Genomic DNA, 15,052 nt, shown 5'->3' on the forward strand with positions numbered 1-15,052 from the left:
ACAAATAATATCATCAAAACTTATATTTAATTAATTTAGTTAAATTTTTAACACTTAAATTTTAAATAATTCTGATTTTTTTTTCTTTAAAGTTTAGGCAAAGTAATTTAAATCCCATAAAATTTAAAAAATATTACCTCGTATCTAATATATTAAACTTGAAAGAATAAAATAAGTTTAAAATTACATTTTATTAGCTTATGAGAATAAAAAAATTAAATTTGAGAAACTAATTATAAATCCAACATAATTCAATTTAATATTATAAAAAAATTATATTTGGTTTATACATCTATCAGTTAATTGTAGTCTCCATTCATCCGATGGGCAAATAAACATTTTATTCTAGTCTTATAATGAATAAGAAATAAAGTCTCGGGTGAACCAAAAACAATGGTTAAGAAACAAAGGTAGCTGGAACAGACATATTCAAAAGTATCAATGGCACCCCTATAGGAGTAACAAGACAATTTTACTAAGACGTTTTAAAGGTTCAACATTTTAGGATTGATGAGACCGGGCAAAACTGAACATTAGTTAAGAGAAAGGTGAAACATATGAATCATTTCTCTTCTATCTGGCCACAATCTTCTATTACTACGGTTTCCGATGTCTTGCCACTTCCCGAACCCACCTTCTCCATCTCCTTCACCACGCTGTATCCATCAACAACTTTTCCAAACACGACATGCTTTCCATCAAGCCACGGGGTCTTTGTAGTACATATGAAGAACTGAGAACCGTTTGTATGGGGTCCAGCATTAGCCATAGATAGAATACCAGGGGCAGTGTGCTTCAACTTGAAATTCTCATCTTGAAATTTGGAACCGTAGATTGACTCTCCTCCTGTCCCATTCCCTCTCGTAAAATCACCTCCCTGACACATAAATTCTGGTATAATACGATGAAATGTTGACCCCTTATAGTGTAAAGGTTTCCCAGATTGTCCAATCCCCTTTTCCCCAGTGCAGAGAGCCCTGAAGTTTTCAGCTGTTTTTGGGGTTGTATCGGCAAACAACTCCATCACTACTCGCCCAGCTTTCATCTTTCCAATTAGAATATCAAAGAAAACTTTCGGGTTTTTAGACATATTGATCACCACTTCCTCTGCCCGCAATGTAATTTTTTAGTTCCTACACAAATAAAGTTGTAAGATGTCGCTACTTGATAGCATAGCCATGTCTTAGTTTTTCTTTGCTAAGAAATAACAGTAATGATACTCAGAAACAAAAAATACTGTTAATTCAAAAATACTAAAAACGCGCTGGATTTTCTGTTTTGCTTGAGATACAAGAAAGAATGACACTGTTATAATATTTGCCACAATGCGTAAATGCTATTCCATACGAATTGCAAAACACCAAATGACATTCACGGCGGCAATGTTAGATGTAGCTTAGGTTTATGTTTTGTGCTGACGGCATAACTAATCAGCACAAGACCGTCCATAAGCACAGCAACTAAAAAACATCATCAAAAGGGAACAAGTTTTCACCACAAAATGTGGTTCCTCAAAGGAAACAAATCAAAAAGTGATTTAAGCCCTAATCAATGAAAACAAACAGTAACTGGGCTAATTAGATAATGTTCATCATCCTGAACAAAATCCTCAAGACGTGAAATGTAAAAGGATTTTAATTAAAAAAAGGATGACATGCGATTTAGCACAAGCTTTGAACTCACAGACTATAATAGTGGCTGCAAATCTTCGAAATGTGCAATGGCAAACTAAGGTCGAGGGGTTAAAGTTAAGTACGAACAATGAAAGGGGACGACAATGGCAAAAATAGAGAGCATACCGGCACATTAGATCCAAGACAACTGCACAACTAACATGCAGTCATCTAAATATTTACCCAGGTCACTATAATGCTTTAAAAATAAAAGCCTGCATATCTACTCATTAGTCTGATAAACATTCTTAAGCCGAAAATACAACTTTAAGCAGATCTGGATCCACGGATTTGAATATAACAATCACACAAATCCAAAAAATCAAATCAGTAATCAATAGTTTATGAAAACACACAAAAGTAAACAAAAAAGAAACTTCTTTCAAAAACATCTTATCCTTTACAACCAACAACTTCAACGATAATCGAAGGAATAAGAAAATGATTTAGAATACAAACTAATCTATAGAACATTGATGAATTGAAGAGAGAGAAAACCACGGACAAAAATAATCATAAGCTCCAGGAAACACAATCCGATAGAATACGCATCAATATAAGGATTAAGAACAGAGCAAGACACCTTGTAAGAAGCTGCGGCTAAAACCCTAGCCCCGAGTCGAAAGATCGAATAGAGTGAAGAGAAGTGAGGCAAAGAGGGTTTATTTACAGCTGCAATTTTTTCCATCAGTTTACAAAAATACCCTTTTTATTTTATGTAATTCCCTTTGTTACATAATTTATCTATTTGTCTACGTTAAATAAACGACGAAAATGTCATTTTTTTTTATTTGAAAAAAAGGAAAATATCTTCTTAATATTGATTGGTTTCAAATATACGAACAAATAACATAATAACACATAATTAATTGTCAAAAAACTATTAAAATATCATAATCTTTAAAAAAAATTATCAAAACATATGATATTATGTTTACTAAATCGTTTGATAAGATAATAAATTAAATATTTCAATAAAAATGACTCGATACTCTTTAATTTTTGAAAAGTTTAACAATATTTTATCATCGAAAAATAATTTAATAATTTCTCAAGAAAATAATTAACTATGGTTTCTTATGAAAAAGTTTCACCCATATATCAAACATCTTTGAGCTTAATTATTTTAAAGTTGAAATTAACATTCGATTTTTAAAAATTGACAAGGTGGAATGATAAGATCAAACATAAACGTTTACTTGTTCAATTGATTGAGAAGAAATGAACAAACATAGACAATGTTTTTTCTACAAGGGTGAATTCACCGAATAAGAAGGAAATTTGTTGAACAGAGAATTTCAACCCTGTGTTGGTACAATCATGCATCCTCATGCCTATCCCTCTTCAGAAAATACGCCTTCATCACTGTTCAACTCTTGAATATCTTTTTCTGCATCATCCAACTGGTCAAAGAAAAGAAATAAGAAACTTACAATTATACCAAAACTCACATAAAAGTGAAATAAAGACAGTGATGTGACTATACATTTAGCTTGGATCCCCGTATGTAATAGCGCGAGGTTTTTGATCCACTATCTTCAAAATATTCGTTCACCTTTTTAGCTGACTTTTCAGCTGTAAAAATGTTTTGAGTTTTATCCTTAGACAAAGAGCTGTCGCTGATATCATCGTCATCATCAGAGAATGAGTATTCAGTCATTTCAAAAGCTTTAGAAATCCCATGAACCACGAAGTTCTCGGAAGTGATCATGTCAGGTGCCACAATCTCAACACCATTAACGAACATGCCAGGCGCGAAATCCAGAATCCCATCAATCTCAAGAAGCTCATCAGGCACGAGCGTCTTCAAGAGAGTCCTAACCGGCAGAGAAGCGAGTTCTTCGTAACGAAACCTCTCGGGAAGAATATGAAGCCTCACAGCTCTATGAAGCAAAGTCGAAGGGTTGGAGCCAATCAACATGAAATCAGGAGGAGCAAAGATGGTAGCAAAACCCAAACTACCTGAATGATCTTTCTTTATTCCTTCAAGAACCGAACGCAGTGCAACGGAGAACGAAGCGTACCCTTTTGCACGGAGCAAGTGAACAACGCGGTTCCAGCGAACCCCGTTCTTGGAAAGGGAGTCGTTGGAAGAACAAGTGGGGGGTCGAATGAAGAAATCCAAACCCCGTTGAAGAAGGTCTTGCGGGTGCAAGGGGGAGAAGGGTGCAAGAACGCCATGCACGGCTAGTTGGTCTCCGAGGAAGATGTTAGGGTTTGATATCAAGACGTTGTTGATCTCGACGGAGTTTCTTGCAGGGTCAACCTTGGTGAGGGAAATGTTTTTGTGGCGGAGGAGGGTGGTGAGGCAGGTTCCTTGGGACATGTTGAGGAGGTCGTGGAAGGAGAAGGGGTTGGAGGAGGAGGCGGTCGTGGTGTGATAGAGGAGGAGGGTTTTGAGGAACCAGAGAGGGTGTGAGGTGTTTCTGATGGCGGAGTCTCTGATGGCGAAGATGGTTGAGTTTTGGGGCGGTTTGAAGAAGGAAGGAGAGTGGTGGAGAAGGTCTGCCATTAGAAGGAAGCCAGCTCTTCGGAGAGCGTTGGAAGCATTGAGAGAGATATCATGGTGTATGGGTGTGGCTTCTTGGCTTGAGTTCTTGGATTCAGAGGAACGAATTGCAGAGGATATGGCGATGATTCCAAGAGCTATTGAGGCTGCAACGTACAGTGGGAACCAACACCAACGGGAATAAGCCATCCACACCACTGCATCAAACATACAACTTCGGCTGTTTATTTATATCATTGTATCAGAAACTATTCCCATTTTCTTTTACTGAGGGAATGGATGATAGAACTTATTCTAAGCTCATCAAAATTCAAATCAATGCTAGCATTTATACCACGTATTCTCCCTCATCAGATTCACCTTTAATGTTGTGAAAAGAAATCTAAATTATCAAATTTAATCCATAATCATTCAAAACTATATTACATTAAGTCTATTTAAATACATGTATCTCAAACTTAAATTTGTATACTTATATTTTAAATGAACTTTTAGATTTTAAAAATCCAAAATTATAAGTGCATTGAACCAAAAAAACTTAAGACTAGGTTGATACTAAGCATCTCATGTTAAAGATTAATCTAATATGCTCCGTTTATTTTGTAACATCTCATAATTTGTTAAACAAAATATCATATGTTTTTTATAAAACATATAAAAAGAAAATATATAATTTATCAGTTATCCAAAATAATAAATATATCAATAAAATTTAAAAACATATTTATAGAACCTTCTAAAATAAATAATCTCTTTATATATATATATATATATATATATATATATATATATATATATATATATATATATATATATATATATATAACACATAATAAAATTCATAGATTAGGATTTTCAGTTACTCTCCACGACATAATCACACATTTTTACTTAAGATTGGAAATTATTGAAAGTGTCATAATCATCTCCGAAACTCCTACTTCAATACATAATACAAAATAACAACCATAAAGAATTTTCCATGAAATCTTTCTCACATCATACTTAATGCACACTTTTCATTTCATTTGAATACTATCATATATATATATATATATATATATATATATATATATATATATATATATATATATATATATATATATATATATATATATATATATATATATATATATATATATATATATATAACACATAATAAAATTCATGCACAAACTATCATAACATGCAATATTTATCACTAAACAAATATTACACTATCAAACATACCTCCTATTCATAAGAATAAAAGAAAAGAATCAAAAGAACCTAACCCATTAAAGTGGCGTTCAATGTAACTACCCTGGCGCTTAGCCCCAACACTACTGGAAAAGTGAAGCTCAACGTAACTATTCTAGCGCTCAACCCTAGCACTACTGGAGAAGTGGCGCTCAGCGCAACTTTCCTGGTGCTCAGCCCCAACGAGAGCAATTGCTCTTGGGTTTGACAACGCTTAGATGCCAAAAGTGGCGCTCAGCGTTCTGGAGCCCAAAGGCTCTCGGGTTTGACAACGTCGAGCGTCACACAGGATTCTGGAGCCCAAAGGCTCTCGGGTTTGACAACGCCGAGCGTCACACAGGACTGCTCAAAGCCATACCAGATGCAAGATAACTCAAAACTAGCTTTGGTTGCCTTCAATATCCATTCAAATGATCAAAGTGGCATCATAGACACTAAAATTGATCCAAAAGTAGGTTTATAACTTAAATTATATAGCAATTTGGTGATTTGGTCAGGAATCAAAGTTCAACCGATCAACCTACAACTCATAACTCATGTATCAGAATTCAAAAGATTTAAACCATGTTTTCCAATGCACTAACTAGCCAACTAAGTCCTAAATGGCCTTATAATAAACACTAAACAACCACTTTGCTCAAAAGACCCTTCCTCCAAGATTTAACCTATTAAAACCCTTATTTCTTGCCTAAAACTGATCCCTACGCTGTCATGTTGACAAACCAAAAACTCTGAAAGCTTATATACCAAGTTTTATACAATTCACATAAGGTTTTGTTGAACTAAAAAGCTACAAAAGTCTTAAGTGACCTAAAAATCAATCCCAAACACCAGGTTTCCCTATAAAACCACTCCTCAAGAAGATCACCTATTAAAACCCCAAATTAATCCCAATACTAGCCAAAGATTTCACCTTCCATTACCTTAAGATTAAACAACAGTTCTTAACCAATTGCAACCTCAATTACAACAACTCTAGTGATCAAAACAAACAATATACAATAAGAATTCATCACAATCATCTCCCAATATCAAATATCACACATATAGGTCAAGCCCAAGCAATTACACCAACACACAACAAAATCTCCACAAGTTAAATATCTTTAATCAAACTCTAACATATGAATTTAGATTATTAAAGCATTAACATAATAGAAAAGAGGTATTTAACTTCCCTTACCTGTTAAAAACTCAAATCAGCTCTAGAGAACTTTACTCTGCTATCTTTGCTCAAAGAGACCAAATAACACCTACAAACAACGAAAACATGATCAGGGTATGTCATTAGAAGCATTGATCAATATAGAACCTAAGGAAACACTTAGATGACACATGCATAGGAAGCAAAGTACACATAAAGAGTAAGAACTTAAGAAAAAGAGTTGAAACTAACTTACTCTTTTGGACAAATTGATCTGATAGGTTGGTAGACCTTGCATTAAGGATCACAAAGGCGTTTCCTAATCTTCAAAAAGATTAACAAAGAAAAAGAACTCCTAGAGAAAAGTTAGAGAACTCTAAAAAGGTGATTTCTATTCAATTGCTCAATCTAACTACCCAAATTGCACATGACAGTTTTCACTCTATACAAACCAGATTTCTACAAAGTTAAGCCCACCAAATCTTAAATCACCTAAAAACAGTCAACAAACTTCAAACTTTCTCTAATAACCACTCTTACAAAATTTTACCTGTTAAAACCGCCATTTTAAGTAAAAAATGCATCATTCTTCTAATCTATGATAAGACCAAGGTTTTACAACCATCTTTCAAAACAACATAGTCAATCTAACATTCCCAAATTCATTAAAAATCAAATACAATATCAAAATTTCATCTACACACAAGTATTCATGAAGTTCAACTCATATAGCAAACTCCAAATAGTAACTTCACATACTAAATGTCATGAATCAATTATTTTCACAATACAACCACTAAACAATCATACAAACATCAAATAAAACTTGTCTATCAATTAAAATCAAAGAAATCCAGTTTCTCTTACCTGGTTGATGCTCAGACATTTCCAAGAACTCTAGAATTCCACCTACGACTCCAAGATCTCTATTTGCTCCTACATAACAATTTGAACAAAGTATACCCTCAGTACCAATGATGAATAAAAAGTCTTAGAGAAGACTCATACCCCAAAAGAGTGGAGAAAACACCTACATGCAAAGACACCAAATTTCAAGGAAATAGGTAAAAATTAACTTACTTTTTAGTTGAAACCAATCGGCTAGGAATGAAGATCCCTCCTCAAAGATCCCTTAGGCAGTCTCTGATCTTCAGATAGATGAGTAGGAAACTAGAACTTCTAGATAGAAGGCAGAAGAATTTTAAAGAAAGGAGTTTTAGAGAGATAAAGCTTTTTAGATAATGAAACTCCTTATTAAAAATTATATTTATACTTTTGATATTTTTGGAATTAAAATAATGGAGTATCATTATTTAAAACACTATACTGCATCCATTACTCGATTTTCTTCTACTGCATCTAATACTCAACCTCAAAAATTTTAGGTTCTTAACTCTCCCCAACAACAAAAATATTCGACCTCGAAAATTGAACTTACCAGAAAAGAAATGTGGATATAACTTCCTCACATCCTCCTCTAACTATCAAGTAGAGTCACATGTTCTCCCGTCCCAGACTATCTTGACTAAACTGATGGATTTTCCTTTAAGCGATGTTGTTTGGTGATCTACAACACTAACAGGCAACACCTCTAATGAAAGATCTTCCTTAACTTGCAAATTCTCAACATCCAATACATGAGATGAACTAGGCATGTACTTTCTCAACTGATAGACATGGAAAATTGGATGAAGATTAGTTAAATGAGGAGGCAAAGCTATTTCATAAGCTACCAGTCCAATTCTTCTCAAAATCAGATATGGACCAATGAACTTAAAAGATAATTTCCTTGAGTGAATAGCCCTTCCCACACCAGTGGTTGAAGTTATCCTCAACATGCTCCCCCACACAAACTCCAAAGGTTTCCTCCTCTCATCCGCATAAGACTTTTGTCGACTCTGAGATGCCTTCATCCTCTCTTGTATCTTCGTCACCTTATCTGTAGTTTGCTTCAACAATTCTGGCTTGACCAAAACTGCCTCACCGTCTTTATACCAACATAAAGGGGTTTTACACCTTCTACCATACAGTGCTTCATATGGAGTCATCCTGATGTTAACATGATAACTGTTATTATAGGTAAACTTCACTAAAGGTAACACTTCATTCCATCCACCCATATGATCTAGTACACAAGTTCTCAACAAATCTTCAAGTGATTGAATTGTTCTTTCTTATTGTCCATCAATCTAAGGATGATGGACAGAACTCATGCTCAATATATTATCCAAAGACTGCTGCAACATTTGTCAAAATCTAGAAGTAAATCTAGGATCTTTGTCTGACACATTACTTAAAGGTACGTCATGCAATCTTATTATTTCCTTAATGTAGAGTTTTGCCAATTTGACCATTGACATCTGTAGATTAACTGCTAGAAAATGTGCACTCTTTCTTAAACGATCCACTATCACCCAAACTGAATCATGACCACCTACTGATCATGGCAGATGGGTAACAAATCATAGCTATGTTATCTCATTTACACTATGGCACCTTTAATTGTTGTAACATCCTTTCAGGTAGTTGATGTTCAACCTTTGCCCCCTGACACGTTAAACAAGATGCTTCAAACTAAGCCACATCATGCTTCATGTCCGACCACCAGAAAGAATCCTTTAGATCTTGATACATCTTGTTCATACCAGAATGAATACTCAGACGACTTATGTGCCTTTCTTTTAAAACCAACCTATTCAATTTGACATCATTAGGAATACGAACTTTGTTTTTAAACTTGAAAACCCCATCAATACTCATCACAAAATCTTTAGCCGACTCAAATCCAATCAACTTCATAATCTTGTGTAAACTAGGATCTAACAATTGTTTATCTTTAACCAAACTCAAGAAATCACTAGATATTGTCATGTGACTACATCTAATGACATCTTTTTCCCATAACCACCTGCAATTTCACTCTTCTAAACTTCTCCACTAGCTCAAGTTGTTTGACCATCTTATATCCATTGCCTTTCTTTTTAAAGCATCTACAACCACATTAGCTTTTCCCGGATGGTATAAAAGCTCTAAATCATAATCTTTTAAAATTTCTAACCATCGCCTCTACCTCATGTTTAAATCCTTTTGATCAAACCAGTACCTGAAATTGAGCACTACACAAGTAGTATCTCTATGTCTTCAAGGCGAACGTCATTGTTGCTAACTCTATATCATGAGTGGGGTAATTCTTCTCATGAACCTTTAATTGCCTTGAAGCGTATACCACCACTTTCTTTTATTGCATAAGCATGCAATCAAAACCCTGATATGATGCATCACAAAAGACCCCAAAAGATCTACTTGTGTCAGGAATCACTAACATTGGGGCACTAGTAAACCTTTTCTTTAACCCTTGGAAACTCTCCTCACATCTATTTGTCCATGCAAAAGGGCTTATCTTTACTAGTTAACTATGTTAAAGGCGCTACTATCTTGAAAAATCCTTCAATGAACCTTTTATAATAACCAACAAAATCCATGAAACTCCTTACCTCGGTCATAGACTTTGGACGCTCTCACTCTATCAATGCATTCACTTTTGTTGGATCTAGAGAATTCCTTGGGCTGATATAACATAGCCTAAGAACTGCACTTCTTTCATCCAGAATTCACATTTAGACAACTTAGCATACAACTTTTTTTTCCTCAAGATGCTAAGAATTGTCCTCCGATGCTCCTCATGCTCTTCATATGATTTGGAGTAAATAAGAATGTCGTCTATGACGACCACCACAAACTTATCTAGAAAGGTCCTAAAGATCCTATTCGTATAATCCATGAACAAGACAGGAGCGTTAGTCACACCAAATGGCATAACCACATACTTATAATGCCCCTACCAAGACCTAAAGGAGATTTTCTACACATCTTCAGATTTGACCAATATCTGATGATACCCCAATCTCAAGTCGTTCTTAGAAAATACCACTGCCCTATGCAGCTGATCCATTAGATCATCTATTCACGAATATTTACTTTTGATGGTCAACTTATTTAACTACCTGTAGTCTACACATAGTCTTGAACTACCATCATTTTTCTTCACCACAAAATCAATACTCCTCAAGGCGACACACTGGGACGAATAAACAATTTCTTCAACAACTCATATATCTACTTCTTTAACTCAGTTAGCTCAGCTAGAGCCATACGATAAGGAGCAATTGATACTAGTCTTACTCCCGGCATCAAATCAATTGAAAACTCCACCTCTCTCTTAGGAGGCAAACCAGACACTTCATAAAAAAAAACATATGAAAAATCCTACACAAAAGGGATCTTTGTATTCTTTTCACCTTCCTCCACCACCAGATGAGTTAAGATTACAAAGCATAAAGACCCGTCTTTAACCTCCTTAACAATCTGACGCGAAGACACCAACTCAACATTTTTTGGTTGCAATCAATAGAAATATGATTGGCAGATAATCAATTCATCCCTAAGATTACATCTGACCCTTGCAGGAATAGACATATCATATTGACTTTGAAGATATGACCCTCTACCATCATCGAACATCTAACACATACTGTAGATGTCTTCACCAAACCTGAAGCTAAGGTAGATACAAAAGAATCATACCTCAACTCCACCACATGCAAACCCAAATCTTTAACACAATTTTCTGACACAAACGAGTGTGTCGCTCCAAAATCAAATAACACACAAAAACTTCTACCAAATATAACACAAAGTGTGTTTATACCCGTCATAGCATAAACTCAACCCGAAGCTTGAGGTCTTTCACCCGTTTTTTGTTGCTGAACAGCTCGTTGAGATTGAACTCTAGCTACTTCGCGTATCACTCGACTGTATCCTCTGACTCTATGAAAGGTAAAATATCACCTATAACATCTTTTTCTCATACCAAATGGTGATCATTGTCAAAGATATAACAAAACACAAAGAGAATAGAAAACCAAGCAAGCAAGGTAACCTAGTGTACAAAGAAATTATCATATCATAACTTAATATATCAAACTTAAATCAACAATTCACAAAATTCTATAAAACAAATATATATATATATATATATATATATATATATATATATATATATATATATATACACACACACACTAAACTTCGCGTTTCACTCGATTGTATCCTGACTCGATCAGAGGTAGGCTATCACCTATAGAATCCTTTACTCACACCAAATAAGGATCATTACCAAAGATTTAAACAAAACATACAAAGAACAGAAAACCAAGCAAGCATATACAAAGAAATTATCATATTATAACTTAATATATCAAACTTAAATCAACAATTCACAAAAATCTATAAACTCTGCAGAGTTATAAATAGGGTGCTGACATACAATAAATGACCTCTAAACTCAATTATCCGGATACAATGTTGACGTAGACTTCACTGAAGATATGCACCCATGGTAATATTTATACTTTGCAGAGTTATAAATAGGGTAACTGGACCAAGTACACATGAGCTTAATCTTCCACTCTTAGGACCTAAAAGGCTAGAGTAGACCTCATGTCCTTCTCTCCACCGCCTCATTCATCTCCACATAAGTTGAATCGTTGATAGAATGTTAGGATATCTTCTCTCTGAAATCTCACTATCAAGCACTCACCACAAATTTCTTGAATATAGAATCTCTCCTATAGATTATTCTTACAAAACATATCTTTGATTCACACACATGTTTATACCATTCCAAAAGCATTAATAGTTATCAAAATATATCCACTTTAAACCAATTCAAACAATACCTGCATCAGAAGCTTTCAAATAAATTAACACAACTAAAAGAATGTTAGTGCCCAACACTAGATTCTGGCACCAAACGAACAATTGTAGTGACGAAGAGGCGCTCAGCGCCAAAGTCCACCGCTCAGGGCTTATGAGTCAGTGAGCTCTCTGACTTCCTAGCGCTCAACATCCTCAAACTCAGGAGCTCTCGGGTTTGATAACACTCAACGCCCTACAGGGCTTCTTAGTGCTATACCATATGACAACAACTCTAAAATTTGATCTAAATGGACTCAAGACCTATTCAAAAGGTCGAATTGGTATTCTTAACACTACAATTGATTTGTAAACAATGTTGAAAGTTCCATCGACTAGAGATAAGGCCAATTTATAACATATAAGTGGGTGCAAACCTCAACTTAAAAGCCAGTTTTGTAAAATTTGAGTTAGGCTTAAAGTCCACTTCTTAACATGGTACCAGAGTCAGGTTAGAGTCTATCCTAGCGATATTTGTTGTTTGTGGGCATGTTGTTCCACCCGTTATCGGGTCGTTATTGGACCACCCATTAATGTTTAGTCTCACGCTCAAGATGTATATACTTCGCGTGAGCAGGGGGTGTTGGAAGTTCTACATCGACTATAGATAAGGCTAATTTATAATATATAAGTAGATGCAAAGTTCACCTTACAAGCCGGTTTTATGGAGTTGAGTTAGGATTAAATTCCACTCCTTAATAAACATATTTATATCTTTGATTGAATACAAATATCACCCATTTGAACCAGAATTCAGTTCATTAGCTCAATCTAACTACCCAAAAATGCACATGACAGTTTTCACTCTACACAAACCAAAATTTCTACAAAATTAAAAGCCTACCAAGTCTTAAATTACCTAAAAACAATCCACAAACTTCAAACTCACTCTAATAACCACTTCTATAGAATTTCACCTTTTAAAACTCTCATTTGTTCCCAAAAACGAATCATTCTTCTAACATATGATCAGACCAAGGTTCTACAATCTACCAAAATAACATAGTCAATCTAACATTCCCAAATTCATTAAAAATCAAATACAATATCAAAATTTCATCTACACACAAGGATTCATGAAATTCAACTTACATACCAAACTTTAAAAGCAACTTCACATACTAAATCTCACAAATTAATTTATTTTCACAAATCAACCACCAATCAATCATACAAACATCAAATAAAACTTGTCTATCAATTAAAATCAAAGAAAACTAGATTCCCTTACCTAGTTGACGCTAAGAACTCGAGAATTCCTCATATGACTCCAAGATCTCTATTTGCTCCTACAATTCATAAAAAATGATCATAGTATACCCTCAGTATTACTAAGCAATAGAGAGTCTTAAAGAAGACTCAGGCCCCAAAAGAGTTAGAAAACACCTACATGCAAAAACACCAATTCTTTTTAAAAAAATATAGAAATCAGCTTACTCTTTAGTTCAAATCAATCGATTAGGAATGAAGATCTCGTCTCAAGAGTCCCTCAAACGGTCTTTAATCTTCAAATAAATGAGTAAGAAGTTAAAATTTCTAAAAAGAAGACAGAGTGATTTTAAAAATAGAAGTTTTAAAGAAATAAAGTTTTTTAGACAATGAAACTCCTTAATAGAAAATTTTATTTATACTTTTGATATTTTTTGAATTGAAGTAATGAATTACCATTATTTAAAACATTATAGTGCCTCTAATATTTGAATTTTGTTAGTATCTTCATATTTCGCCTCCCTCAAATAATTCTTTCTCCTATCAAAATTTATAATTTAAAAAAATGAAGAACCATTTAATGAATTAAAGGACATATGAATTTGTTATATTCATAAGAATATTGGACTTAAAAGATAATCAATTATTCTATATTCATAACATATTACTATAAGTAGATTATAAATGATTATCATAATTAAGAACTGATTACCATAACACATTTCAATGTGAAATCTTAGATTGAAATTAATATAAAAACAAGTAAACTAAACTATGTTCTACAGTTTTCATTCAAACTTAGTTATACTAAAATCAGTTTTACTCAATTTTAAATTAAGTAGACCCAACTGTTCCACATCAATGTTTAACAACCTTCGTATAATAATCAACTTCGTCTAACCGCCTATCAACTTCTCCCCCAAAAAACCAGGCAAAATCCGCCCCAAGAATCTCACCTGGTACGAGTTCTTTAGCCTAGTACGACACTCATGCTGTGAACGGTGAGAGTTCGAACTAAACAAAGGGAACAGATTTCAATGATGTAGAAGCAACTAGCAAATGCCTCAATTAAAATCGAACTAGTATTTGAGAACGATACTATTGCACGAAAATTGCTCCAAATTCCATGGTAAAGAACATTGTTCAGTTAGTCTCTAATTCACTCCTCCGTACTGGACAGAAATTTTAATATCAATGAGGTGTTAGACGTGAAACTATACAATCAATTTACAGTATCACCCTACACCCTAAGTTAGAAGATTCCAATAAATGATAAAAGCAGCATCGCAGTAAAACATTGGTTCCCAGTGGCAGGTAGGTACAACACTCAACAGAAAATGCAATAACAAGGCCATCATTATCGTTCTAGTTTGCTACTTGTAGACTTCTTTTCAAGTACCCGTATCTTGTCAAGCAGCTCTTGGATAGTATTCGATGCCTCCTACAGGACCAAAAACAGGTACTGTAATTGCAACTTGTTTTGGATTAAAATAAAAGAAAAAGAAAAACATAGCATATTCTTTC

At 34.3% G+C, this 15,052-nt stretch overlaps 4 protein-coding genes across 14 annotated transcripts in view; all 4 read right to left on the reverse strand.

Moving 5' to 3' along the window:
* Positions 1-380: 380 nt before the first annotated feature.
* On the reverse strand, positions 381-2,403 carry LOC108321495 (peptidyl-prolyl cis-trans isomerase CYP19-3). Its single transcript, XM_017553268.2, has 2 exons — positions 2,257-2,403; positions 381-1,133 (listed from the first exon to the last, which is right to left on the reverse strand). The coding sequence occupies exon 2, from the start codon at positions 1,088-1,090 to the stop codon at positions 563-565; it is 528 nt and encodes a 175-aa protein (XP_017408757.1). The 5' UTR covers positions 1,091-1,133; positions 2,257-2,403; the 3' UTR covers positions 381-562.
* A 453-nt stretch (positions 2,404-2,856) lies between these two features.
* Positions 2,857-13,859, reverse strand: LOC108321471 (fasciclin-like arabinogalactan protein 21). 10 transcript variants are annotated; one of them, XM_052876019.1, is made up of 7 exons: positions 13,757-13,859; positions 13,551-13,608; positions 7,646-7,744; positions 6,822-7,501; positions 6,605-6,674; positions 3,160-4,379; positions 2,857-3,076 (listed from the first exon to the last, which is right to left on the reverse strand). In XM_052876019.1, the coding sequence occupies exons 6-7, from the start codon at positions 4,369-4,371 to the stop codon at positions 3,008-3,010; spliced, it is 1,281 nt and encodes a 426-aa protein (XP_052731979.1). In that variant the 5' UTR covers positions 4,372-4,379; positions 6,605-6,674; positions 6,822-7,501; positions 7,646-7,744; positions 13,551-13,608; positions 13,757-13,859; the 3' UTR covers positions 2,857-3,007. The 10 variants fall into 10 exon arrangements, with proteins under 10 accessions (XP_052731979.1, XP_052731971.1, XP_052731970.1 ...); XM_052876011.1 differs by having other exon boundaries at positions 7,646-11,386; XM_052876010.1 differs by having other exon boundaries at positions 7,646-11,392.
* Positions 8,050-8,613, reverse strand: LOC108325346 (uncharacterized). Its single transcript, XM_017558412.1, has one exon. It carries the CDS (start codon positions 8,611-8,613, stop codon positions 8,050-8,052), a length of 564 nt encoding a protein of 187 aa, XP_017413901.1.
* A 737-nt stretch (positions 13,860-14,596) lies between the features above and the next one.
* LOC108343374 (protein MICRORCHIDIA 7) overlaps positions 14,597-15,052 on the reverse strand; it is a 30,731-nt gene continuing 30,275 nt past the window's right edge. For both annotated transcript variants that reach the window (XM_052875336.1, XM_017581623.2), the window contains one exon: positions 14,597-14,969. In XM_052875336.1, the coding sequence (XP_052731296.1) occupies positions 14,886-14,969 (84 nt within the window). In that variant the 3' untranslated portion in view covers positions 14,597-14,885. The remainder of the gene's footprint in view (positions 14,970-15,052) is intronic.

This window comes from Vigna angularis, chromosome 1, assembly GCF_016808095.1.
Source record: "Vigna angularis cultivar LongXiaoDou No.4 chromosome 1, ASM1680809v1, whole genome shotgun sequence".
Lineage (NCBI taxonomy): Eukaryota > Viridiplantae > Streptophyta > Magnoliopsida > Fabales > Fabaceae > Vigna > Vigna angularis.